The sequence below is a fragment of the Nyctibius grandis genome, chromosome Z, assembly GCF_013368605.1.
Source record: "Nyctibius grandis isolate bNycGra1 chromosome Z, bNycGra1.pri, whole genome shotgun sequence".
Lineage (NCBI taxonomy): Eukaryota > Metazoa > Chordata > Aves > Nyctibiiformes > Nyctibiidae > Nyctibius > Nyctibius grandis.
Window position 1 is genome coordinate 54,592,803 of NC_090695.1, and position 27,435 is coordinate 54,620,237.

Here is a 27,435-nt window from a genome sequence, read left to right on the forward strand (position 1 = left end):
AGCACTAACGCACTTCACATTGGCACTCAGTGTCAGGACACAAAGCCCACCAAGTCCCTGCTAAATCTGCTGATGCCAGGAAAATTGGTAATAAACAGCTAGCCAGGGACACGGTCCCAAGTTTTTCTTCTACCTCCAAAGTGCACAGAAGCTGTGAAATGGTGACAGCTGCTCTCCATCGCATGGCTATCAATGCGGCAAAGGAGGGTCCTGGGGAAAAAGGGTCCTGAGGCCAGAAACACCAGTATGTATCTAAAGATGGAGGGAGATCGATCTGCTTCAGGGGAATTAGCTCTGTGCTTAAAACTGGGCTTTCAGAACCTTGACAACCTGTGCCTTAATGCCTAAACATCTGATCTAAAGACAATTAATACAAATATAAATAATTTTAAATAGAAATACATATATATGTATACATATCACTTGGCAAGGTGATTCCATTGTTTAGCACTCCTTAGTACCCCATGAGTGCTGAACATACTAAATTCAGTCTTACAGGTCTACCTCCTATGGCTACCAATGCTACATATGATAAGGTCACCTACAAAAGAAAATTCCACAGACTCCTCTGAGGAGCTTACTATGTTTTACAGGTCGTTGTGTTTATTCTTTGAATACAAGCATCCAAAATTCTTGAGCTGTAAAATTCCTGTTCCTTTCCACTAGGTGCCTCAGTGCCCAGGCTTCTTTCTTGGATTGCTCGAAGCTTGGTATCCACATCTCTTGGAGAGAAGTCCAGCCAGGGTTTGAAGACGAGAACCAGAATGCCTCTGGTTTGGGGCAGCTGAGGTGGTTAATCTGAGCCTTCCACCTCTGGGGCAACCATCCCTGGCAACGGAGAGAAATAAAAGGGGTTATTCAGGGACACTTGCAGACAGAGAAGAAAGATGCTATACCATTAGTAAACTATCAAAGCATGTCAGGCCATTTTCCTTCCCACTATAGGCTCTAGCCATGTCCCTGTGGATGTTGGAGGGAAAGGTCTCCTCAAAGTGTTCGGGACAAGGCCAGTCATGCTGACAAGAGCCAGAGTTTCAGATCAGGTCTGGCTGCAAATGAGCAGCACCAGCCTACCCAAACTGAAAATCTAAGGTAAGGAGTTCTGTTTTCATCATTATATTCTGTTTTCATCTTGAATATGCACACACTTAATGAGATTTTCTTTTAAGGAGAAAAAAACAAGCTATGAATCTGACCAGGAGAGCAAACTGGTCTTCATAGTCTTCTTGACTAAAGAGCCACAAAAGCATGGGGAAGGAGTATCTGTATCTAACCTATTCTATACCTTTCCATGGTTGTATTCCTAACTGAAAGGGAGGACATCTGTCCAGATTTGCATCAGATTCAAACAGAAAAGCCTGGTTAAATGTAATGCTTAGCAGTTTGCATTCCCCATCACTTCAGCTCACCTTAGTAACTTCAAATGCTTTCTTCAACTACCTTCTACTGGCTGACCACAGTGTATTGCTCAGACTGTGACCAGCTAAAATACAGCCTAATGGATATAGAATCATAGACTCATAGACTCATAGAATGGTTTGGGTTGGAAGGGACCTTAAAGATCATCTGGTTCCAACCCCCCTGCCATGGGAGAGCTCTAGAATACTAGAGCGATTAACCAGTTCTATTACTGGATACAAAAAAGGGGTTTTTTTGATCCATGCTGATAACTGATCTCATGGAGAGTTTAAAAAATGGCTGCTGACTCTTGGTATGTAAACCTGGAAACCTCAAAGGAATGTGGCAATTAAGATGAGTATCCACCAACTCAGAAATTTATGTGGTGAAAGTTTTTAGCTTCAGTCTAATTCAAAGTAATACTCTGTTTATACCAGCCAAATACACCAGAGCTAGTAGCCTCAGGAAACTGAACAGCTCACAATGCCTCTGAAATGGCCTTCTGGTGTCATGGCTGGCACCCTTGCAAGACTGCTGGGCCCTCAGTGCTGGGCTTCCTGATAAAACAGCCATTTCTAGCAGGTCTCTATCAGTGCAACTACAAGAGGATTAGGCTGGGAGGAACAGGTCCAACTCCTCTCACCAATGCACAACCTGGCTTAAACATCAATGTTTCAAAGTTTAGTCACAAAATGTGGCCACAGACAATGGCATGTTGTCACTATAGGTTTGAGTGTACCCACACATACGCAGATTCAGACAGTCATAGAGTATTTAAGAAAGGAGGGACCTACAGTGATCATCTAGTCCAGTTCCCTCTTCCAAATAGGTCTAATCATATCTAACTGCCTAGGGCAGCACTGAGTTGAGTCTTAAAACACCTCCAAGAACAGAGATTCCACAACCTCTCTGGGCAACTTGTTTCCAAATGTTTCAGGTCATCTAAAGCAAATCAGCAAGTTAGGCTACTTTCTGTAGACTGATAAAAACCTCCTCACTGAACAATTCAAGCCTTCTGCCGAAATGACCACCAGCTCAATGGTCGATGTACTCATTGAGCTCAAGCCCTGCAGCAGTATGAGGAACACATGCTCTGGCCGTGTGCCCACACCTTCTGCCAACACCTTTTGACATTAGGATGTACAACCCAATGGCATTGCAATAACAGTGGTTGTAGGCTGGCCAGAAATCTGGTAACTAAAATTCCTGGGACTAGTGCCATTTTAAAGCCTCTCTGAGACACAAGGAAAAAGTCACAAGTACCTTTTCTTTCCTTCTGATGTTTTCCCACACTCTGTTACACACCATGCACTCAAAGGTGTCAATGTAATTGTCCTGGGTGATATCTTGCACTCCCCACTTGCGTTCCTTCATCGCTGTAAGCAGCCTTGGGTTGGAAATGTCCCCTTTCAGTTTCCATTGTAGGTAGGACTCATATTCTCGATCGTTTGTATCCAGTGTTTTGATATAGTGGGCCAGCTCCCGAGGGTGTGAAAAATTGGATACCAGGATTGCACTCTTGTTGCTAGGAAGCCAGTCTACAATGCTAGGAGACCCAAAGTACACTGGTACCACTCCCAACTTCAGTGGCCGCCAGAGTTTTTCAGTGATGTAATCTTCACAGATAGCATTTTCAAAAGCAAGAATGAACTTGTACTGTGCCAGTATTTTATAGAAGTTCCCATCATCCATGGCAGTTGGATTTCTGAGATGCTGAGGAAGGTCTCTGTTATGCAGACATTCCCCATAAGAGTCTACTTCAATGTGGCACATCAGCTCACGCACATAGCTGTCCCGGTCCGAAGGAGGGTTGCAGTCAGACTGCACATATACAAGTGGTGCAAGTCTCTTCCTCAGGCTGTTCTTCTTCTGCAGTGGGATCATGTTCCTCAATGACTTCAGGACCTCTACATTCTCAAGGTACTGAGTGGTCAGCGGTAGGTGAGAATGGCGGCTAAAGGTTGCAGTGTGGTTGAATAAGGAGATGGTTGGTTCATGGAAGAGTTTGTAGTTGTTTTTTGGTGACTCTTCATGGAAAAGGGCCCAATCCTGATAGTCTTTACGAGGGAGGGGTAGGCTGTCTATACTGAAGTCAGTACCTAGACAAAAGCAAACAGTGTTTAGTCTGCTATCTATCATGCCACACTAACTACAATGACACAGAAGTCTAGTTTTAATTTAATATCAGCCTACAACCATTGCATTTATGACATTATAAGGCAGTATTGCAAAGAGAGCAATTCATGCAAAGACAAAGGAATGTTATGACAGACAAAACTGAATTTGGCAGCAGAAGAATCTAGAGAAAGGGGATAAGTAGTTAATATTAGAAATGGCTTCCTTTCAGGTCATATTAGTTTAAAGGCCTCTCATTTCAAAGGCCCACTAGGAATTTTACATTTTAATGCACTGAAATGAGACTAATAAGATGCTTAATAATCCCGTGGTTCTGTAAATAGGGGAACAGATGGTATTGCCTCTGTCTACGATGTGAGGGAAATGATTGCTGCAGGGTTCAATTTGGTTCTAGTAGTAAAACAACAAAAAGGATGCTAAAATATTGGACAGGGTTATGGAGAAAAATTACAGGAATGACTTTAAATCTTGGAAAAACATTGTACTAAAGAGACTTTGGAAGCCAATCTATTTAGTTCATCAAAGAGAGTATTAAGAGGAGATGTATAACAGATGCCTATCAGACACATAAAAAAGCGGCTTCTGGCAGAAGATGGCTCCTCAAGCTAATGCCAATAGTAGAAGAAGAACCATGCCTAAACTCTAAAAACAGACCACTGCAGCTGCTTGCGCCTCCCTGTGAGGACAGGGAGCCTCCAGAACAATCTATGAAAGCTGTGGTGGAAGCTTTAGGACAAACCTAGAAGCCTTTTCTCAAAGGCTGGTGTGTGCAAAACTGAATTCAAAATACGAGCTCATGAATCTGACCCTTGCTCTCCCTTCAGTACCACTGTACTGCACTCGTACAATTAGCCTTATTGCAGATTAAATGCAAAGCGGATGAATCTCTGTCAAGATAATTCCCCACTGTCTTGTAAGTGTATCTGTTTTTTACTTAAGTACAAGTACTGAATATACAAAACCTTTAACTGATATTGTCAAGCAAGGGAGGTTCATAAACTGGAACAAACAGTGGACAGCTGGTTTAGAAAACACCACAAATCCCTTCTCTTTGGGCAAGCTATTCTACCATCCCAGTCACACTCATAACTTTTCACTCTCTGTTCTATCCTTGACCTCAAACCACTGATGGGAAAAAAGAAAGAGCTAGCAAAAGTCTAACATAGAATTTTGATCTAAAAGCTAATATATAGGAAAGGAAAAAAAAATGCTTAGTGGTCTTTGTGGCTGCATGAGCCTGCCAAGATGACTTCAAAGATGACCTTATAAAGCCAACATAACATTTCACTACTGCAGTGAAGATGGATGTTAGCTGCCAGTAACATAAAAACCTCCTATAGAGCAAGATCCTTCAAGACCATCAGGTGGGTTTTTTTAAGGCCGCTAAGTATGTAACCTTCTGTTTTCCACTGAAGGGTGGTCCCAAGCCCTCAACACTAAAAGCATGAAGGGCTGTGACACTCACTGAAAAATGCTATTTGCTGCCTCTGGTTTCGATGTGTTATAGAGACACAAGATGGTGAGGAAAATTGAAAGTGAATCAAATTCTCACAGGGAAGCTTATACAGCCTATCTGGTTTTGAAAACACTTTGTTCTAAGTGATGCCCAGAAGAGAAACAGCAGTGCATACAGACAATAATCAAATGCTGTGCATTGAAACTGTAGCACTTCAGCTCTGTCTCCCACAAGGGTGCTCCCTCTTCAAGCTAGTATTGCAGAGAAGAGGGAAGGAAAATGGAGAAAAGGATGAGACAAGGAAAGGGATGAGAGAGAGACAAAATGCAACATGTAAAACCTACTAAATAAGGAGAGAACTAGGCAAAGAGGCACTTAAAGAAAAATGCACTACACATGAGAGCACATAAAAAAGACTGATTCTAATATAACACTTAATCAACCTCAGTCCGGCAAGAAGACAAAAAGCTTTTAAGGATTAAAGAAAAGATAACATCAGCATGTTCCTTACCCTGTGAGATGAAGAAAATAAAGGAGCTTAAGAGGGAATAAGGAAAGCACAAGACAAATACAATTACGAGCAATTTCAATTTCCAACCTATTAATTAGGAAATCTTAAGATACGTGGCAAAGTGCAGAAGAGAAAGATGCTGTCAGGAGAAGTTCTGCATCTTAAGAGACATCTTTCATTCAGGATTCATACTGAAAGGACTCAACACTCCAGCATAGAAAACCTGGACATCCTCCTCCCTTAGGAACAAAACCCCTGAGGCTCTGACAGCATGGCACCAGATCCAGCTCATGCTGACCCAGTTGCATTGGCAGTTTATGCTACACTCAAAACTCTGTGAAAGTACGTGACACTGAAAAGGTGGAGTTGGGAATCCCTCCCAAAAGCAAAGAAAAAATCCAGCAAGTGAATGCCATGTTTCACTTCCAAACAGGAGATGGTGGCACTCGACAAAGTCATCACCTACACCTAGGGACTTCCCAAGCCAGGACAGTATGTCAGGACAAGCTGCAGAAAAGCAGGTGTTCCTAGCGAAGCAGTTCTGCTGGAAAATATCTGTACCCCATATTTTTTGCATAATATTTTTTCTAAGCTTTGGATCATTCTTCTCTTGACTAGCTCACTGACCAAATATTAGGGGAAAATTAATGCAGTTTCTTTGGATAGTGAAACTGTGCCTTCATCCAACCTTAGCATGGAAATGCAGATGTTCACGTCTTCACTCAGCAGGCTGTTTAGAGGGAAATTCTGGAACACCAAAATCTCCCTTTGCAGGCCCACGCTCAGTGCATCAAGGTCAGTGTGTGTGTGAAGCTTTTTTGTATGGATGCAGCATTTTTTTTCACCTTCAGTACCATCTACAACCTTTGTCTCTGCAGATTTCAGCATTAGGAGATCATTTATTATGGTTTAAAAATAAGTAACACTTTTGCATATTTTGACATTTGTCTTTACACAGTTCATAGCCAGCATCACTAGAAAGAGAAAAAAACTACAGGGAGAGTCTTTTGCCCAGTATAAATAGCCCTTCTAATGCTGAAACAGACAAATAGAATTACTACCAGAGACCAAAACCACCAGACTTTACAGCTTTCATGCGATGCAAACCCAGCTTTCCTAGTCTTTAATCAGGTCAGCTTCTCATTCATTCGCTGTTACTCCTTTGCTTTCATGCTTGACCACTGTATTATCAACTGACAAAGCTGACCTACTTGGGAGCTCTGAAAAGACTAGTGATGAGAAGTTTTTGGTTCACTGTTAACAACCAAGCTAAAGGCCCTTCCTTCCTATATTTCCAGTTCTCCTGTATACTGACTGAGTGAATGAGATTCAGGACCCTGTTTTATTTTGTTTTGTTTCCAGACAAAGGAGCTGAACCTACGAGTCACAGAAAAGCATTTGGCTTTAATTTTCCACCTCAAATTCACTGTTTCACTGAAAAGCAGCCGTGTGGGGAAAAAGAACAAAATCAACAAAATAAGGCCTACTTTTAAAAGATGCATGTTTTGTGCACTTCACAGTACAAGTAGTGCGAATCTTCTGAGGCGGCAGAGCCAGAGCAGCTCAGAAGGTTGCACTAGCTGCTGCTCCCTGTGCAGAATCAATAGGTTTCTTTCACTACTTTCCATTCACAGTCTGCTAGCAACCTCTCGGCACATGAGGCAGTTACCAGAGAGGGCATTATTTTAAGACAAAAGACTTGCACAAGTGCAACAAAGGCCTTGCAGAACCTCTGCTAGTGCTGACAAGCCATCACACCGGAAAAAGCTGGCTTGATCTCAGACTGTCTTTTCATGACTTGGCAGCTACGGGAAATGATCTTTTCTCCCATAAACAGGGAGCACATGTGATTGGAAAGCAGCATGAGACAAGGCAACAGTCATCCCACAGACGTGCACAGTCACTTTTCAGAGTACATCTACAGAGAATGCGCATCTCTGGATCTCTGCTGATGGTATTCGGCACCAGGCAAAGTTTAACACAATGAGCTGCATTAAGTTTCCTGCTCTCAGTGATTGCCACCTAGAATATTTAATCTCTATAGGAAAATAACTGGGCAGGAAGGAAAGTTACTCCTTTAAAAAGAAACAGATCCTTACCATAGAACAGAAATGCTCTTGTCATCTGATTGTGCTGGTAGGTCTTGTTGATAGTAAAGAAGCAAACATCCTCTCCACACTGACCCAATCTCCCTGTCTCTCCAGTCAAGGGAGACCACCAGAGCAGGATGGGGTAGTGATTTACATCAGACTCTGTCTTCAAGATGCTGTGAAGTTCCTGCTTCTTAAACTGAAAAGCATGTCTCTCCACAGGCTTTAATGGGCCACTGTGTAAACTGGAGATTACTGCCACCTTATTCTCTGAATTGCCCAGTTCAGTGATAACCTTCAGGGAAATAAACATACATATCACAGCACGTCACTGTCATTAGCCAGGACATCTGCTTGACAAATCAGAGTTTAAGCATCAAGCACTAACTAAGTCTGCATGTGAAGTTTCTGTCAATCAAAGTGGATGCATTTCACTGACGACAGCCACTGTCCAGGTGATCTTATGTCAGAACAGCAAAACCTTTAATTTGAATTTGTAAAGAGGAGAAAGGAAATACATTTCTGTACTGAGATATGGCCACATAACGTATGATTTAACAACACAACTTCTGCTTTCTCCCTGGAAAAAGCACAAAACAGAGAACAGCCTTTCAGTAGCCAGGTTTCTTCTGGAAATTAGCTGAAAAAGCCCATGAGGTTTTCATATCTCCATGTGGCCATCTGTACGCACCCCTATTAATTTTTAAACCCCTGACTGAATAAACCAGGTGCAGGCAGGTCTTAAAGACAATATGACTACAATTTCATAGCTAGGTAGAGGAGAAAATCCTATCTGTATGCAGAGAAGTAAAAGACCTACCAGTATGAACCATCATTTATGGATCTGAAACTCTACAAGGAACTTTAAAAACTCTCCACCCATAGGAGAAGCCTCTAACCATCAGCTGTGAGACAGAAGCCCCCAGAAAATCTGGGGGATTTCTGGTGCCCATGAAGGCACCACTCTTTTCTACAGATAGTACCTGCCATAGAAGTGTCCTGGGATAGAGAAGTCTGTTGAGCCAAGTGACAGAAACGGTGCCAGCAGGTATCGCCATAGGATACATAGCTCCTGCTCTTGTCTTCAGTGGGGCAAAGACCTTCCTGCTACCGTGCAGCTTTCTGTGCATGCACCTTCACAGGTAGTACATAATGCCACCCCAGGAACAGCTGCAAGAATGATGAGGGAACTCAAACCCACCAGACAGCTTTGGCCACAGCATTTTCGCTTGTCGTATGGCTCTGGAGGAGGATATTGGAAAGCGGGAGAGTGTTGTTTATATTAAGTCATGTGAAAACATTTACCTTCCCTGATCACTTTACTGCATGCATTCATTTTGCTGCTTGCTCTGTCATTCACTCTCACTGTGTAGCAAAATACACTGATTGTAGCCAGCCTAAACAGGCTGGGTGCAACACAGCATACTGGGACAGAACACACAGGAGGCTGTGCAAAGTGCAGCTCTCCAGAAAAATACAAAAACCACTCCTGCATTGGTGACTGGACAAGACACTAGCTGGGGAAAAGATTCATATGTCTAACAGTTGAAAAGATATAACTGCAGTAATATAATTGAAATAAATCTGTAACTACCTCATGTCCAGGTTTCTCCAGGAACGCGCTCCTTCTTTGCTTCCAAATATTTTGCCCTGGCAGAATTTAAGGAGTCTCTACATTTGCGCAGAATTTCTAGTACCTCTCTCTGAACTCCTGGGGGTTGATACACCCCAAATATATTGACAGCTCACATGCTACAGCAGTCCCAGCACCAAGTGTCATCACCCAGTGAACACTCCCAGATAAAAATCCCAGCTAGGCACGGGAAGCTCTAACCAGCTCCAGACCTGCTTAGCTGTGGAGGTGCAGCAGAGTCACAAACCCTCCCAATAAAGGTCCTAAAGAGTTGCTAACATTGCTCCTATGCTAGGGAAGCCATATCACCTTTGGATGCCTTGTTCGGGGGAACAGAACTTAAAGTGACCATTGAGTGTCAGTGACTGCCCCCAAGAAATGGCTCCAGTTTGGAGCAGACAGCTGGCCTAGGAAAGCTTCAGAGGTCCTCCTGCTGGCACCAATGGGAGTTACCTGAGGTACCAGTCTGAACCAGAGCCTCAGTTCAGAGCACAGCCCAAGAAGAAAGACATCTCTGGGGCAGATCCTGGCCCTCTCATGACTGAAGTCTCCTACAGTCCCATGACTGACAGCCAAGGCTGATTCAATTTGTCTGAAAGTTGTTCTCTTCTAACGAAAATACAGGGTAACCTGCACCAGCCACCAATTAATATGCCTCCACATTGATTCTTCTCTCAAGCACTTTTTTACTGACCACCTACTGGGCTTCCCAATGCTACGAATGGCCTTTGAGTCTGGACCGATGGACAGATTTCCCTCATCCCTTACTGAGGTGCTCAGATATCCCTCGTCTGTCTGCCACATTAGTATGAAATGGGTCCAGCCTTGTCTCCCTGCCTAGTGAGTTCAAACACATGACCAGAGGAGGCAATGCTGGATGGAGGCAATGCCATGTGGCATGGCATGGCATGGCATGGCATGGCATGGCATGGCATGGCATGGCATGGCATGGTACACGACTCCTGAGAAACTCCTCCAGGAGCCGAGGAGCTACACAAGAAGGGTATTCCCTGTGTAATGTCACTTCTGGAGTCAGCTATTACCACCAGGCCAATGCTGCTGACAGAGTTTCTTTTAAACATTCCTCTTAAAGCACAGACTTGTATGGAAAACGTCTGTCACCTTCAATGCTCTCTCTCATCTGCCAGAATTGTGTCATACTTTGAGAGCAATCTCATACACACCTCCCCACCCTTGCCCCTGTACCTGGAGTGTCACCACAAGGAAAAAGGCAGCTGCAAAGCAGAAGCAAGATGCCCACAATTTCTTCCTCCTCGTCATGATCATGCTGCACTGCCAGGTTTCACAGAGCAGTTAGAGGTAGGCATTAGGAAGGCCAGATTGTCTGAAATCTTCAGCCTTTGCTGCAGGTCTTTCCCACTCCATCCTTACTCCTCTTCATGGTGACCGCTGCTGAAAATGGGTACAGCATCAATAAAGACCGCTCCTCAAGCTCAGTGGTTAACTTGACGTCTACCAGGTATGTGCCAGAGCCACATTTTGAGCCAGCTATCTAGGAAGCAGCCTGCACAAAACAGCACTCTCATGCACAGCTCCAGGCATCCACTCTCCCTCTGGTCATCTTGGACTTGGCATCCTCTCTAGGCAGGGTCACACGTCCTCTCATGCTTGCAGTCAGTGTAGAGAGACGCTGATGGGGCTGGCTCAGCCCTGTGTGGGAAGGGCAGCCATTTTCCTGAGCTTCAGATAACAAACCGTTCTGCTTTTCAGCAGACTCACAAACAGGTGAGCAATGAAAGACTTTCCTTCCATGGACAAGCCCTGAAAATGCTCCTGGAGGAGGCACACAACTATCTGGCCTTGGGACTTACTACACTGCAGTCTTCTGGGACTTCTGTTCACCAGTGTATCTAGCTCAATGCATAGAGAACGCAACCACACAGCACACACACAAACTCTCTCCACACCTGAAAACATTTAAATTTAACAAGTTCCCCTTCCTCTATAATCTACATCTGTGCCGGTCTGCCTCTTCTCAAATAACTCTTCTCCTTCGACGACGCTTTTTTTTAGCTTTCACAGAGCCTCACTGTTCTGCTGCATGCTGGATGTTAGTGTGTGAAAATCCCAACTCCTGACAACAGGAGTAGGTGCAAATCCCAGCTTTGTCAAAAAAAAAAAAAAAAAGTGGATGGGAGAAAGATAAGACTCTCTCTCAATGCACAAGAGTAAAGTTTGAAAATGTGGGTATTCTGAAAGCTCAGAAAGCAGAAACACACACTAAAAAATGTTTAATAAATTGCTATTTTAAAACTCATCTCTTTCAGAGATGTGCCTCCTGTAATTTAGGCTGTTTTTCTATGAAAAGTGGGTGTATGTGATTGTATTGTCTCCATGGGCATGCACCTGCCAGCTTTTGCCCCATCCTAATCCCACTCACAAAGTTCCAAAAACCTGACAAAGAGGGATGAGTTCCCAAACTACTGCCTGCCACAGTACTACCTCTGTGGCACTGGCAGCTAGAGACAAAAAAATGATCCTGTTTCTGCTTTCACTGCAACATGAGTTCATCCCTTCCCATCGACCGCCAAAAAAGCCTCTTTAGTAAAACCTCACAGGAAACCACGCTGTGTGAGTTCTGCTCTGCATGGGACAGCTGCTTTTGAAGGTTTTGTGTGGGCACAAAAGTGCACGGCTGCCAGCTGAGCGCTTCTCAAACCAGGCAGGATCTTTTCTAAAGCTTCTGTATCTTCTGTGCCTCCTGCATCATAGCCAAACTGGGGCACCAGGACGAGAAAGGGCTGAATCCTGCCCACAACTGCGTTGGTGAAAATCTACTCAAGGCACACCCTGGAGCAGAACGGGATCTTTAATACCACGTCTTACCCCGTGCATGGCAAAAAGCAAGACTGATGTCCCACTGAACGCCCCCCATCCCCTGCCGCGGTAAAAGAGTAGTAATCGTCCCATTTCTAGGTATTCTTCTAAAAGGGAGCTGCCCACAGCACGGGTGTGCTGCACCAATCGCCCCAGGGTATTGCCCTGGGCCATGGCTTCATTCCTGCCCTCGCCGCGCCCAGCACCCGGCACCTTCACCCACGCTGCGGGCGGTGCGGCCCCAGGAGCGGGCCACGCCTCGCTCCCTCCTGTCTCAGCTCCGCCAGCAAAGATGACCTTGCAGCGCTTTCCCACTTCGGTCGGGCCGCGCAGAGGCCCCGAGGACTTAAGGGAAGAAGGATAAACCACCACCCCAGGCTGTCCTGCGGCTGCAGCAGCTCCCCTGCAAACCCTGCCAAACGCCCTACGAGCTCTCCCTAACGCCTCTCCCTCCAGCCCCTCTGCGCTGCATTTCCCCGGGCACGGCACCCCAGCCGGGGCTGTGCCTGGCCCCTCACCGCTGCCCCTTCCCTCCTCGAGGCCCAGCCCGTCCCGGGGCGCCAGCGGGGGCTGCAGCTCGGGCCCCGCTCGCCGCCCGTGGCTCGGGCAGCCTCCGGCCGGGCGCCCGCCGCTCTACTCACCCCGAGAAAGCCGCTCCCGCCTCACCGCCGCCGTCCCCCTCTGGTTGGGTTTGAGGGGGTTTGGGGTGGGTTTGGGGTTGATTTGTTGTTTTTTTTTTACTTTCAGTTTCTGCACCCACCCAGCACCGGGGGACGGCGGGGGCGGTGCTGGGCCAGCGCTCCGCCAGGCCCCGCGGTGGGGCGGACCCGCGCCTCCCTCCGCCCCCCGCCCTGCCAGCCGCGGGCAGCGGGGTCGGCTCCTCTCGGGGTCCCCAAGGCCCTGGAGAGGAAACGGAGAGGGCTAATAGGCCTGAGAGCGCCTTCCCTTCCACCCCGCCCGGCTGCTCCTCCTGCAAGTCCCGCACTGCAAGACCTCACACCCCCCAAAAAGAAATCCACCCCTGTCATAGATCTGTATAGCTGTTAGCAGAATTGCGCTTTTTGCGTTTTTGTTTTTTTTTTACAACAGTGCCGTTATTTTAGCCGGGGCTACCTGTATGCAACTTCATGCAGTTGGCATTTGCTCTTTGTAGTGAAAAATACTTACTCTGAAAGGCTGGTTCTGCTGGCTCAGGGCAGAGCCTCTATTTATCCACCCGATACAGACACATGAATCATACATGTCTGTATTTATAACGTATGCATCTCATACATACACATTTGTGTTAGCACAGAGGTATCCGATACCTACACACTTCTTCATGTGTGCTTGTGATTATACACACACACACACTTGAAAGTGCTGCATCTGCTGCTTCCAACCTGGACGTGGCAGGCAGGGGAGCTGCAAGAGGGCGATTACCTGGGGGAGTGGAGGGAGGAAGAGTCCCAGGGGAGGCAGAGGGAACACCTGATGTGCCTTGATTGAAATGCATAGGGGATACAAGCTACGCAAATGTTATGCGCACATCTCATCTAACTCTGCGGTGGATCATACCTGCAGCCTTCCCGAGAGGCTCACAGGGGTACCCTGCAGACAACCCGAATCCAACCCTCTACTGCAGTTAAAGTGACCGCTGCCGTGCTGGCTCTGCCCCTTTCCTCCACAGCTGTGCTTGCCTGCAGCCGGTTTGGAGCAGCGCCCACCTCTTGCTGCACATACTGCACCATGGAGCTCAGATTTCTTTCTGAGCTACCAGGCTCCTCCTAAGATGAAGACTAGTAACTGACACAGCAGTGCTGGGACATGACAGATTTATTTATCCTCCACTCTTTGTTCAGAGCTTCATCACAGCTCTTGTCCTATTTGTTGCTTCTTCACAAAGGTCCTAGCTACTGGAGTCATATTTTTAAGTAGAAGCTTCAGGTGGAGTGTTAATATTCTCTGTGAAGTGTCGTTACAGATATTAGACCTGTAACATAAACGATCTCCACTGATTCTGAGCCATGAGCCATGCAGTAAGAACCTCCAAGTATTATTTTGTAAAGCAGGTCCATGCTAGGCAGACTCGTGCTTTTGCAGGCCTGACTAAGGCTTTCAGAGTGCCCTGAGGCAGAGAGGGCTGAAGCTGGCATGACACAACAAGTGTGTATGTAATTCAGTACATCATTAAATTGAGCAGTTGGAGATGGATTGGAAGCCTGGTACAACCTGCTGTGATCCCACTGGGTTTTGGTCTGGTCTGTCATGTTAAAGTCAGTTATACTCATGTCTTTCAAGCTTCCTCAGTTGGTAGACTCCTAAGTTGCTCTCATGAGGACAGAACTTGTTCATAACATACTTCAGCTTCCTGAAACAGGCTTGCTTTTCTCAGTTACCGTCTCCCAAGCCCTTAGAAGGAGTCCACAGACCCCAACCACCCACAGGTTCAGATTGAAAACGCAGAAGCTAGTCCCAAGGGCAGTGGGATAGCTATCCCATCTGCTGTCTGCCTCATACGGACAGCAAGAGATTCATGGACTAGCTCCATCCACTGGCTGCCGCCAGAGCAGCTCACTTTTGTTTCTTGTCCTGCTATGCCACTTTGAGGAAGTAAGCTCCTATTGCTGGATCTGGCCTGTCTGTAATCCACGTTAAATAGCTGGTAAAGATGATACCAGCATAAGCAACGGCAATGGCAGGTCACTATGTGTTAGTTCTGGAGGCAGCACAACCAAAAAAAACCAAACTGTTGCTCAAACAGCAGAGCTAACCAAGCAGATTTCTTAAAGATCTGTGTCTCAAGTGCCCTCTGCCCATGGAGAACTGTTGGTATCTTAACGAACTTGCACAGCAACCTTTCCCTCCTAGCTCAGGAACAGCAATTTTCCTTTCTGCTCAGTCTCTTACAAAACAGAATTTACTGCCTTTGAAGCTTCTGTCGTTCTTATGCACACACTTCCTCTGATCTGTTTATAATTTTAATAGACTTTGTTTCTGTTTAGGCCCATCTTGGTTCTTTCTCTCTTTGTTGAGAATGCTCTGCATTTTATAACTTTTTCCTTTCCCTTAGATACTGCTGGATATCCTCTCTGCCTCTAGGTATGTCTGTCTTCATCTCCTTTCTGTTCTATTCATAGTCCTATAGTCCCAAGCAACCTTTCAGTAGATTGCTGTGTTCTTTTCCCCTCCATTATGATATTACTATAGTCTATATTACTGCAACACCCAGAGGCACCAACCAAACTACACACCCCAGTCACTGTACGAACATCCAGGCAGAAACAAATGAAGTCCCCAAATGCACCATTACAATTGGGCAGAAAAAAGGGAGAGAGGCAAGAAAAGCGCAGCCATCAAGTGACCTCCCAAAGGACACAAAGCTGCTCAGTGACAGAAGAACCACCTGAGAGCCCAATATTTCCTTGTCCTGGATCTTGTGTTTCAATTTGCAGCTGTGCATTTATACTCCCTCATTGTTGCTCTGGCACCATTCTTTCTGTAAAATCACTGCAAAACACATGACAAACCTATAGCCCTGTTCGACTCTAAAATGGTGCTGTTTCATGAGTTGCCATAGGGCAGGAAACACAGCTCACCGTGCCAGCAGCACCTCAGCGTCTTAGCATCAGTAAAGCCAGGGACCTATTTGCAGCTTTGTAACTTTCTGCCTCAGCTGCTGTAGCAGCATTTCCCAGAGCCTCTGTTTTCCTGTTGTGTGCCCACAGTGTCAGTCTGGTGCTGTTGGTCTCATGCGCCAGCAAACCCTGATACTGGTGTTAGGGTGGGTTCTCAAAGGAAATATGCTACTGCTGGCATAAGAAATAGCCCCTTCACTTCTTCTCTCTCAGATTTTAGTTCATAGAAGTGAAAACATAAAGCACAACAGAGTGGATAGCAGCCACCCCAATAACCGGTGAGTGCTACCCTCTAACACACGGGCAGGGACGTGGCCACCAGTCAGGGCACAACACCGACAGACCCTGCTGGGTCCACAGGTTTTCGTCAGGGTGATACCAGACGGTTTGGTTCAGCAAAGGTTTAGCAAGAGTAGGCCTCAGAGTAGCCTCTAAAAGGCCTGCTCTGTGTTACCTTTACACAGAATTAGCTTTCCTGTCAGTAATTTTCCTTTCAGCTAGAATAATAGAGAATAATAATATGTTCTGAAGCAAACTGCATGTTTTGTAGATAGAGTCTGCTTATGGGACTGATAATAATGTTCTAGTAGTCAATGATTCATGCTGCTTACGTTTAGTCTTAGAAAAACAGAGGTCTCTGCTAATTATAAAAGGGCCAAAAGACAAAACAAGACTGTAAAGAACAACTTTGTGATGTCTAAATTAACTTGATTCATAAACTCTGGTGCCAAAGGAGAGATAAGTCCAGAACGATATCTTCTCCTTGAGGCCACCTGCACTTGTAAACAAGAAGGACTCGACCAGGCTTGCGCAGAAGCACAATTAGGGGGGATTGCGACCACCAGAGACCCCCAGAGACCACCCAAGACCCCTTCCCCCAATTTAGTATGCATGTGCAAAGACAATTACATAGTGTATTAGCATATGCATAAGTTTCTTGGAATAGGTGGGCTTTTCTTGAAATTATATGAATATCACAGAATCACAGGATGTTAGGGATTGGAAGGGACCTCGAAAGATCATCTAGTCCAATCCCCCTGCCGGAGCAGGATCACCTAGATCATATCACACAGGATCAATTTCACAATGTTCACATTTGTAATGTATATAATCAGCAAGCTTTTGTTCCTAGGTGTGCATGCTAGGAGTAGAGATCCCCCACGCACCCAGCGCTGCAATAAACCAATGTCGGCTTTCTAAACTATCATTTGGTTTGGAGAGTTTTCTTGGTCACTATTTTTCGGTAACAAGGGCATGGTGGAAGGGGAAGAGCGAACTGGAGCAGTACCCCAGGCCGAGGGCCCGGGCCCAGCCTGACCTCCCGCAGCCTCCCCCGGTACATTTCTGACGGTTAATTAGCACACCGGTGGACTATAGCTCCTCAGGGCACAGCGCGGCCCTTGGGCGCAGCCGGTGCCGGTCACGAGTCCAGGGGCGGAGGGAGCCATCCGGCCCAGCCGCCGGCCCCCCAGCACCGGCCGGCGCGTTCCGGTCGGGCCGCGGCAGCGCGAAGAGCCTCCACAGGCTCGGCCGCCGCCGCCGGCAGCACAACCCCCGCCCTCCGCGCCAAGGGCGGCGATAGCGAGCCAAGCGGCCGCTCTTTCCCCGCCGCCGCGCCGGCCTCTATGGTTCCGCCAGGCCCCGGAAACGGCAGCGGGGCGATGGCGGCGGAGGGGACGGCGGCGGCGGAGCTGCAGCCGGCGGGGGAGGGCGGTGGCGAGCCGGAGGGCGGCTTCGGGCAGGTGCTGGAAGAGGAGGAGGAGGGGGAGGACGCCGGATACGTGCTCTACAGGTAGGGCCGGGACGGGGCTCCCTCCGCCACGGGCGCGACGGCGGTGGCGGCGCGGAGCCTTGCGTCGCGTCACGTCACGTGGGGGTGTGTTGCGCGCGCGCCCCCGGAAGCGGGTCCCGGGAGCGGGGTGGGGCGCGGGATGCCGGGTCCGAGGCGCGGCGGCGGGCGGTGGCAGCCGCCCCTGCTGCCGGGGCGGTTGGCTACGTGCTGTACAGGTGCCGGCCCGCGGGTGGAGGAGGGAGAGGCCGGGGAGGGGGGGTGTCGGCGTCGCTGCCTCCAGCCGCTCCTCTCGGAAGGCGACGGTGTCGCCAGCTGGAGCAGGAGGCCTTCGGGTGAAGAATGAAGCCCGGGCTGGACGCCGCTGGTGTTGCCTGCCGTGCAATCCCGGGTCACAGCGGTGCGGCCGTGACAGCCCGAGGGCGGGGTGACCGGTTACCTCTCTCTCCCGTGTTGTGTCACAACTGGATTTTGGTGCGGTTACACACGTCAGTAGCTCCTTTACTTGTTTATGTGGTGGTCTGTGTTATAGACAATGATACAGTGACAGCGTTAGGAACAAGGATGTGTTGCTGGACATAGATTTGTGCCTGTAGTATAATGAGTATAATGTAGTGTAATGAGTAGCATTTTGTGCTTTTTAGAGGCATTGGAAAGACAAAAACGTGTATTTACAGGGACAGGAAAGAATGGGCAGATATTGAACCTGTCCCTCAAAATGATGGGCCAAATCCTGTTGTTCAGATCATCTACAGTGAAAAATGTAAGTTTTAAATATGTTCTGCACTAAAACTTAAGGTGGTTAAATTTGTATCTGTCCTTAGCGTTGTTAAAGCAAGACTTCATGTTTTGGATAACATATTTTCTAGAGTAGTACTCTGAAGAAATTAATTTAATATTTATTGTGTTATGGTGGTTGTGTGTGATGTTTTCACCAAGCATTTCTGAAGTTGAATCTTCACCTGAGATGTTAATAGCAAGGCGTTATTTTAAAATCATATTGTTTAAGAGCTAATACAACAAATAGTCTGGTTCACATCGTAAGGCATTTCTAGCCCACAAGTGGAAAAGAGACGCATGAAGCTACTGCTTGAGAGGAAATAGTGTCAGTAAGCAGCAAGGAACTTTTCTGATTGTTTTGGATATTATTCAGATGGTGTATTTTTAAGACACTTTTGCAGCTTTTTGTTGTACTAATATAATTTAAAGATTTCAATCAACAGTGCTATCAGAGCAATATGTAGCTATCATTTTAAAAGTATATATTTAAAGTACACAAAATAGGAAGTAACTTCAAAGGATTATTAACCTTACCCCCTTAATCAAGCCATTGTCTCATAGCCTTGGATAAGATGGTGTTATCTATTTAGTTCGAGATGTCTATGATTACTTCCGGGCTGTTCTGCAGCAGGATGAGAGAAGTGAAAGAGCTTTCAAGCTAACAGCAGATGCCATTGAGTTAAATGCTGCAAACTACACAGTATGGTAAGTGATAATCTTGGGGTTATTTCTATTGTCATTTGATTGCTGACCTCTTATATCTTTAATAATTTTGTTATGTCTAATCAGGGCATGACTACTTGAGTTTACACAGAGGAGTAGTGTAGACTTCCAGCGAGCTCCTGAAGAAAGCCTTTGTTCAGTATTTTCCATGTCTCATTTTGATTCAGTGGTTTTCATTCATTTGACTCATTTGGAGCCAGGCTCTTCTCAGTGACATCCCTTGACAGGACAAGGGGCAATGGGTGCAAGCTGGAACACAGGAGGTTCCACATAAATACGAGGAAAAACTTCTTTACAGTGAGGGTGACTGAACACTGGAACAGGCTGCCCAGAGAGGTTGTGGAGTCTCCTTCTCTGGAGACGTTCAAGGCCCGCCTGGACGCGTTCCTGTGTGATATGGTCTAGGCAATCCTGCTCCGGCAGGGGGATTGGACTAGATGATCTTTCGAGGTCCCTTCCAATCCCTAACATTCTGTGATTCTGTGATTCTGTGACTCTGACGATATTATCAATCAGTGTCAGGATTAGCCACAAAAAGAACTTCGCTGCTTAAAATTAGATCACTTGCTGGATAACATGGCCTTGACAAAATGCTGAAGATGCCCTCAGCTGACTTCAAGACGAGGCATAAAATCATGATAGCTGCTACTTTCTGCTAAATAATTGTATACTTACTAAATAGTGTATTTTAGAAGATCTGTCAGGCTAACGTTCAGTTAAGTAATAAATAAACAGTGAATTTTTGATATTTAGAGTAGGGCCTTTTAACTCGTGAATGCTAGCAAGTACCTCTTGTACATCTTTATGCCACTAACTTGCATAAAATCAGAAAGTTTACATTATTTTAAGCACATAACTCATAGTTTCTGTGATGGTAAAACTAGTGTGGGTAGGCAGAGGTTAATTTGAAACAGGATTACAGAATCACAGAACCACAGAATCGACCAGGTTGGAAGAGACCTCAGGGATCATAGAGTCCAACCGTTGCCCTGACACCACCATGTCAACTAGACCATGGCACTAAGTGCCACTTCCAGTCTTTTCTTAAACACATCCAGAGATGGTGACTCCACCACCTCCCTGGGCAGCCCATTCCAATGTCTAATAACCCTTTCTGAAAAGAAATTCTTCCTAATGTCCAACCTGAACCTCCCCTGGCAAAGCTTGAGGCTATGTCCTCTTGTCCTATCGCTAGTTGCCCGGGAGAAGAGGCCAACTCCCACTTCACTACAACCTCCCTTCAGGTAGTTGTAGACTGCAATAAGGTCACCTCGGAGCCTCCTCTTCTCCAGGCTAAACAACCCCAGCTCCCTCAGCCGTTCCTTGTAGGTCATACCCTCCAGACCTTTCACCAGCTTGGTCGCCCTCCTCTGGACTCGCTCCAACACCTCAACATCTTTCTTGAAGTGCGGGGCCCAGAACTGGACACAGTACTCAAGGTGCGGCCTCACCAGTGCCGAGCACGGAGGGACGATCACTTCCCTAGACCGGCCGGCTACACTATTCCTAAGAGAGGCCAGGATGCCATTGGCCTTGCTGTGATCTTAGGTAACATACTGTTGTAACCAGTTATATTCCAGTGCTCCACTGTTTCACAGCTGAATGGTCTTTAACAGAACTGGATACGTGATTTAGTTTTTTGCACTCTTTTGAACTCAGTGTCTGTTAGAAGAACTGTGAACAAAGGTTCTTCTATATTCTTCTCTGTGAATTTTAGGAAAGCCCTGTTGCAGTGTTTGAATTCTTGACTTTTTTACAGGCATTTCCGGAGAGTCCTCCTGCAGTCTTTGGGAAAGGATCTCCATGAGGAACTTAAGTATATTACAGCTATCATTGAAGATCAGCCAAAGAACTACCAAGTCTGGTAAAATCATGTTTTCAGTTCTTAACATTTTTGCAGGTAGTTTTTGTTTTGTAAATTGTCTAGAATAAGTTGTGATCATTGATCCTAAAAGTTGTTAAAGAGTTGCTTCCTGCATCTACTGCAGTGGCACTAGTGGAGAAGTTAAATGGAGTTGCATCAGTGTCACTGCCAAAGTCCTCTTTAGCAGTTTGTTTTAAACATATGGCTATGACATGCTAAAAAAGTATTGTTTTCTTTTAATTTCAATTTTTAAACTGTCAAAATAAGTCTGACAGATCAAAAACATGACTCATGAAAAGACAAGCAAAAAGACAAATAGTAATTAGTATTTTTTCTTTTATTGGCTCTTGGGAGTTTGCTTACCTGTTGTTGAGTTTTTCCCAAGTGAGTGGGAATAGGCAAACCAGCAGCATTGTTATAGAGAAATTATGTAGTAATAGAAAATTTTATTCTGCTGAAGACTTTGTCCATGAGTGTTAAAAGTGGAAACATGTTACTTCAAGTAAACATAACTTGTCTAAAAGGAGGTCATTGGCCAATGTCTATGTGTAGTTAGAATTTGTTATAGTATAAGTATGCATCAAGTATTTCTAAGAGCCAAGTGAAATGTTTTGGTATTTACTTTGAAGTATTTAACTAGTGTTTTTTTCCTAAGTCATACGGTTGCTATATGCTGTTTTAATACAGACTACATGTGCACAAAAAAATTTTAGACTATTATAAAAACAGTTTCCTCCTCTTGTCATTAGGCATCACAGACGGGTGTTGGTGGAGTGGCTGCAGGACCCATCCCAAGAGCTTGAGTTCATAGCTGACATTCTTAACCAAGATGCCAAAAATTACCATGCGTGGCAACACAGACAATGGGTTATTCAGGTATTGTATCCACAGAACTCTTGATTCACTCAGGTTGTAGAGTTTTGCTGCTTAAATACAATCTGAATTGCATTTAGCACTTTGTTTCTTAAGGCTAAAGGGGGAAAAACAATTGCATTTTAATGTGTGGTAGAAGTTAGCTATAAACTTGCCTTTTAGGAAGTGAGTTCAAAAAGGCCTGTTGTTGGCTGCTGTTATGTGTGTGAATTCAATGGTGAGCAAATACCACTGTGTGCAACTGAATAGTGTAGTGTGTTCCTACTGCACCCTTCCTTGTTTTTCTTTGAACTTTCTGTTGATTTCTTTAAAAAAGTCTCTGTATCTAATATTCAGAGAACTTAGGAGCAACGAGAATATATTTCAAAAAATAAAAATTTTTGATTGTGATATTCTCTCTTCCTTCCCTTTCCATAGGAGTTCAAATTATGGGACAATGAACTGGAATATGTAGACCAGCTTTTGAGGGAAGATGTGAGAAACAACTCCGTTTGGAACCAAAGACACTTCGTAATTTTCAACACCACCGGCTATGATGATCCAGCAGTCCTAGACAGAGAAGTCCAGTTAGTAATGCTGTTCATGCTCACATTTAGCATTCTCCATTACATGAAAGCAACTTTGACAGTCCCTGTGGCTTGCCTTTCCTGTTTTTAATGCAGTTTTGGGGCTCACTCTCATGGATAGCAGATCAGGTGTTAGTGCATATATAGGTGTGTTCAGTACCACTGACTTGTTCAGTAGTACTGAAGCAACCTACACTTACCTGAGCAAACTATTCTCATGAATCTGTCTTCCTGCCCTGCTGTTTGTTTTGCAAACAAAACTTTGGGTTTTTTGTAGTCAACTAGCTATAGTGGAACAACTTGGAGAAAGTCTGTGACACTGGAACCACATAAGTTGTGCTGTTCGTTAGTATCTTACATCCTACCCCTAGAAAGCTTGGAAGGAGAGGCACTCTCAGTGTTGTACTAAACTGTTTTACTAGTGCAGTAGACACAATTATTTAAAGATAATGTGGACGTGAGTTGTAGGAAGAGGAATTGCCTTTTGTGAGGAATTTGATGCAGCTGGAAAAAGAAAGGAGCTTTCAGGGGTATGTGGTCAGCCCAAAGACAATTACCTGTGTAAGTTGGCAAGTTTTAAGGAAAATGAACTTTGGAAACTGTTTCAAAGTGGTATGTTTGTAACTATAGACAAACTGGGCTTCTAGCCATATACTTTATTACTGATGGTGGTAAGGGAAGCCACCTTGCATGGTTTTCACATCTCAGGCTAATGATCAGGGTTGATGGTTATGAGAAGATGTTTGTCTAAAGTGAAGAAGCAATGAAAAGAAGGTACTGCATTTTTTTTGGAGTTATTCTTCAGAAGAAGGATTGAGTCTCTGAATAAGTCCATTGGTACATTGTTCACAGAGGATCCCAGCCCCCACCACCTTTCACAGTTGTCTTTGCGAACTGGTGTAAGTTCTCTTCCAGTTTATAACTTTCCTGCAGATTAATAAATCTGAACCATTTCCATGACTTAGGCTTGGATATTTCCAGCTTTTTCTCTCCAGAGGTTAGATCTGACATCCTCCCTTGATCTGTTTATACATGGTGCTATGTTCAGGATAATTGGATACCATCTTAAGAATCAGACTGTCTAAGGTTAAGACTTCCCAGATGTCATTGTAGAACTGTAGTTGGGCTGCTTGTTGCTTGTTAAACTTGGGTCTTTGTCATAGTGACTGCAGAAGGTTAAAAAAGGTTTAGGGTTTGGGGGTTTTTTTCAGTACTGCTTATAGAACTTTTTATCAGTATTTGCTGTGTCTGAAGATCAGCTGAATGACTGGTTGTGCTGGGGAAGGGCAGAAGGTAAAGTCCGTTTTGTGGAGTTGAAGTGTGGCTTTGCAACTGTGTGGCAGGTGCCTCTTCTTGCTTTGCTTTTAGAGGCGTTGCCTAATTGCTACTTTAAAAGAACTGCTGCAGAAGGCTGTGTGAGCTGAAAGCTCAAGCTCTGCCTTTCTGTGGGTTTGTTCAAACGCAGACTCATGAAAAAAGTTCTGCAAATAGGTACAGAACATACCACATGTAGTCATATTAACGTAGCTCCCCCTGGGCTTCAGCTACTCGAGCCCTTTTCAGACCCTTGCCATTTCTGAGCATCAAGACACAAGTTACTTCTTTAGCATACCAGGAGAGTATATCATGTTGTTTCTTAGTGTTATTGGTCATAATTTTGTTTCATTATTATGTAAAATGCAGCAAATGGAACACTTCAGAATTTAAAACAGTTCTCACAATGTCTGCCTCTCTGAGACTTGCGGTGATTATATGGTGAGAGATTTTTGATCTATGACCTAGCTGAGATGATCTGCAAAAAGACTCTTAAATATAACTAGAGGGATGTATTAGGGAGCGTCTGAGCACATACAGGTAATTTCTAACTGCGTTGTTAGTGGTTGCATTCATGACCTGCTATGTTTTTCTCACAGATACACTCTTCAGATGATCACAGCAGTGCCACATAATGAGAGCGCTTGGAACTATTTAAAAGGGTGAGGCATCCTTCTCTGTGGGCAAAGAGAGTATCTGTAGAAGGTGTCTTATGCCTAGCTTTTAACGGGAAAGAGCTTGTGGCTGTTCATTCTAGTGTGTGCTTAAGTGGGCAAGCAAAAACCTCCACAAGGGCTTAATATATTAACCTAATTTCTCTGTAACTTTCCACTAAGTTTCTGGCCCTGTAGTTCTTGTGAGAGGATTGAAAGTACTTCTCATGCTTTTAAAAACTTGACCTGTAATATTACTGGGTTCAAGAGTGCAGAGTAGGAAGTAACAAGTATGCTTTCAGTCTAATTTCTGTTCAATTGAGCATAACTATGCTAGCTTACTACAACATGAAGTTGTATTATTGCTGCATGCTGCTAGCTTTCTGCCTTACTTGTATTTGCACCCTTATTTCAAAACTGATCTCCAAATAAAGGAGTCATAACAGAAATGTAATTCTGCACACCGGATTTCCCAGCATTATGTTTGAAGCCTATTAACCTCTGTTGCAGGATTCTACAGGATCGTGGTCTTTCTAAGTATCCAAATCTGCTAGAGCAACTGTTGAATTTACAGCCCAGCCACAGTTCGCCCTATCTGATTGCCTTTCTTGTGGACATATATGAAGATATGCTTGAAAACCAATGTGATAACAAGGAAGAAACACTAAACAAGGCATTGGAGGTACGTTTTGCGAGCTTGGTTTTGCTTCTCAGGGATGGCGTCTATTGGTCTCATGTTTTATATCCTGATAAAATGGGATTGATTTTCATAAATAAAATAGGTTACTTGTTAATCACAGGAGCTCTATGAAGAGTTGAACCTGAAAGCAAGATAATCACAAGGGTCTCATGAATTTGTCTATAAATAATAACTTGCCAGTTACAAAATCACTGTAAATTTTCTTCACCTGGTAGTAAAGGAAGGTTTCTAATACTGCCTGCAGAAGAAAGGAGATGTTTTTACAAAGGAGTTTCCAATGCTAACTTTGTAGCATGGACTCACTCTCTTCTCTGTTAGTGAATCTTGTTCTCAGAGTGTCTGTATCTAATCAGAATCTCAAGCTCCCTTTGCACTTCCTAGCTCTTTCTAAGAAAGCTGGCAGGATTAGCTTAAAGGCCAGCAGGCAGTGGGGGCTTCAGTAAGGAGTGTTGAACACCATTTCATACAGAGAATAAATGACTTCTAGAAATGTTGTGTATCTCCCTGTGCTTCATATTTGGAGAACTCCTTGATGTGGTTTGCAATGTAGTTTTTACAAGAACACTTCTAATTCACTGTAGGACAGCCTGAAACTCAGTGTAATTAGAGCTGCAGTTCTTGCCTGGAGTCTCCGTGTTCCAAAATCATTCTTTCTCAACATTTTTCCTTTGTTCTGTTCCTGGACCAGAGTCTAAATAAGTGCAGTTCTACCTCCCAGATTCATGTCCCTTTCTAATATTTCACTGAGTTTGACTTCTTCATCTATTTAGGCATCGAAGCTCCTATTTCTTAACTCTCATTCACTGAGTAAGGCAATGGCATCTGCATAATAAAAGGGAATTGACTATAACATTTGTAGACAGTGTTCATACCATATAAATTTTACACAGCATGTCCTGTGAGTTGACTCTGCTGTGCCTCACTACTCACCCAGATCAAAATAAAACTAAAATCAGAACACGTACAAGTCTCTGTGTAGCACCAGCTGTAACATGTTGTGAGAGAAGGTTACTGACTTGCGTGGAGAATCCTTTTGGGACAGTCTGCTAAGAGAAAAACCACAAACAAAATACCTCCTGTCAGTCCATCGGGAGTACTGAAGATTCAAGAGCAGGATGTGCCCCCACTGTTTTGAATTAAGTGGTTTACAGCCTACTGGATCACTAAAAAGACAAGCAAGCTTGTCAGAAAGTCACAACTGTACTGTAGTATACTACAGGCTGAATAGGCTGGGTTTGATGATGAGTGGTAGGCATGGAAGGGAGTCATGGGGAAGCAGTTGCAACTGAAATAGGACTGGAGAGATTTTTGTGCAGTGTCAGATTGGTTGACTACCACTGGAGTTGGCATCAGCTTGAGGTCATTGGACAGTTGCAAATCTGGTTAATAAAACAAATGGTGCTGCTAAGAAAGGTGTTTCTAATACTGGCTGAACCATATATTGAATGCATTTTAGAAAGATAATTAAGGATTCCTTAAGCTTTTGGTATAACACTCCAGCCTCTCAATTTTCTTTCATAGTTGTGTGAAATTCTGGCTAAAGAAAAAGACACGATCCGAAAGGAATACTGGAGATATATTGGAAGGTCTCTTAAGAAGAAGCACAGCTCAAGCACTGAACAGAGCACACTGACAGACAAGCAGCAGTAACTGAACATGGAAGAAAACAGTGTTAAGCTCTCAAGCTGTTCTAAAGCAGTACTAAGTAGGGTCATCAACTAGTTTAAAGTCCAGTGTAGTATTCCCCTGGTGAAGACCTATTGCAATGAAAGAGGAGTACAGGGTGCTGTATAGTCTCGGGTCGCTGCTGCTACTAGTTATAGCTCTAGGTGCAGTCAAGAAATGTATTAAGGCTTAATTATTGAAATGTACCAAATAAAGGGTTTATTTCCTAATAATAAATACATACAACGATGGCTACGATTTATAAGGCACTAAACCAATTTCTTATGCCCTGTCTTATCTACTCGTGGTTCCTAACTCAGTCACATCAGATGCTGCAGTAACGACTGCAGGTAACTTAGCTGTGGTGGGTATAAAGTAACCTACTTCTGGTTAGTGCAAGCAGGCGCTGCAGTTGTTGCCTTATGTGGGAGCAGCTATGCAACACTGACAGCACATGCTATTGTATGCAACGAACACGAAGTGGCACTTTCTAATAAAACCAGATAACTTAAAGCATTGTCTGAAAATTTTTAGTGTGTTTCTTTTGGTCTTTAGATGTGCATAGTCTTTTCTTCTCAGATGCGAACAGAAAAATAAAATGTCCCCGTTTAGGGATGCTGGACTTTATTGCATTGAGGGGTCCCTTGCACTGGAGTATTCTCGTCACAGAAACTTTCAATACATTTGATGTATTCAGTGGAGCCTTGAATTCTTATCTGGACAGTCAGGAAAAATGCTTTGAGGACCCTAGAAGGTCCTTAGTTTTTCTTGGAATTCTGTTCAGACAGCTGAAAATCTGATTTCTTTTATTTCTTCACCCTTTGTAACC

The 27,435-nt window shown here is 44.7% G+C and overlaps 2 protein-coding genes across 5 annotated transcripts; one reads left to right on the top strand and one right to left on the bottom strand.

Annotated features, from left to right (window-relative positions):
• Positions 1-581: 581 nt before the first annotated feature.
• Positions 582-12,898, bottom strand: FUT10 (fucosyltransferase 10). Of its 3 annotated transcripts, none has more exons than XM_068423164.1 (5): positions 12,704-12,898; positions 10,431-10,634; positions 7,601-7,886; positions 2,662-3,497; positions 582-828 (listed from the first exon to the last, which is right to left on the bottom strand). In XM_068423164.1, the coding sequence occupies exons 2-5, from the start codon at positions 10,509-10,511 to the stop codon at positions 604-606; spliced, it is 1,428 nt and encodes a 475-aa protein (XP_068279265.1). In that variant the 5' UTR covers positions 10,512-10,634; positions 12,704-12,898; the 3' UTR covers positions 582-603. The 3 variants fall into 3 exon arrangements, with proteins under 3 accessions (XP_068279265.1, XP_068279264.1, XP_068279263.1); XM_068423163.1 differs by having other exon boundaries at positions 10,431-10,637; XM_068423162.1 differs by lacking the exons at positions 10,431-10,634; positions 12,704-12,898 and adding an exon at positions 8,575-8,776.
• A 4,400-nt stretch (positions 12,899-17,298) lies between these two features.
• On the top strand, positions 17,299-27,119 carry FNTA (farnesyltransferase, CAAX box, subunit alpha). 2 transcript variants are annotated; one of them, XM_068422608.1, is made up of 9 exons: positions 17,299-17,471; positions 18,146-18,231; positions 18,839-18,953; positions 20,731-20,835; positions 21,585-21,711; positions 22,126-22,274; positions 24,188-24,250; positions 24,752-24,923; positions 26,463-27,119. In XM_068422608.1, the coding sequence occupies exons 1-9, from the start codon at positions 17,305-17,307 to the stop codon at positions 26,589-26,591; spliced, it is 1,113 nt and encodes a 370-aa protein (XP_068278709.1). In that variant the 5' UTR covers positions 17,299-17,304; the 3' UTR covers positions 26,592-27,119. The 2 variants fall into 2 exon arrangements, with proteins under 2 accessions (XP_068278709.1, XP_068278707.1); XM_068422606.1 differs by having other exon boundaries at positions 17,334-17,471; positions 18,113-18,231.
• Positions 27,120-27,435: the final 316 nt, after the last annotated feature.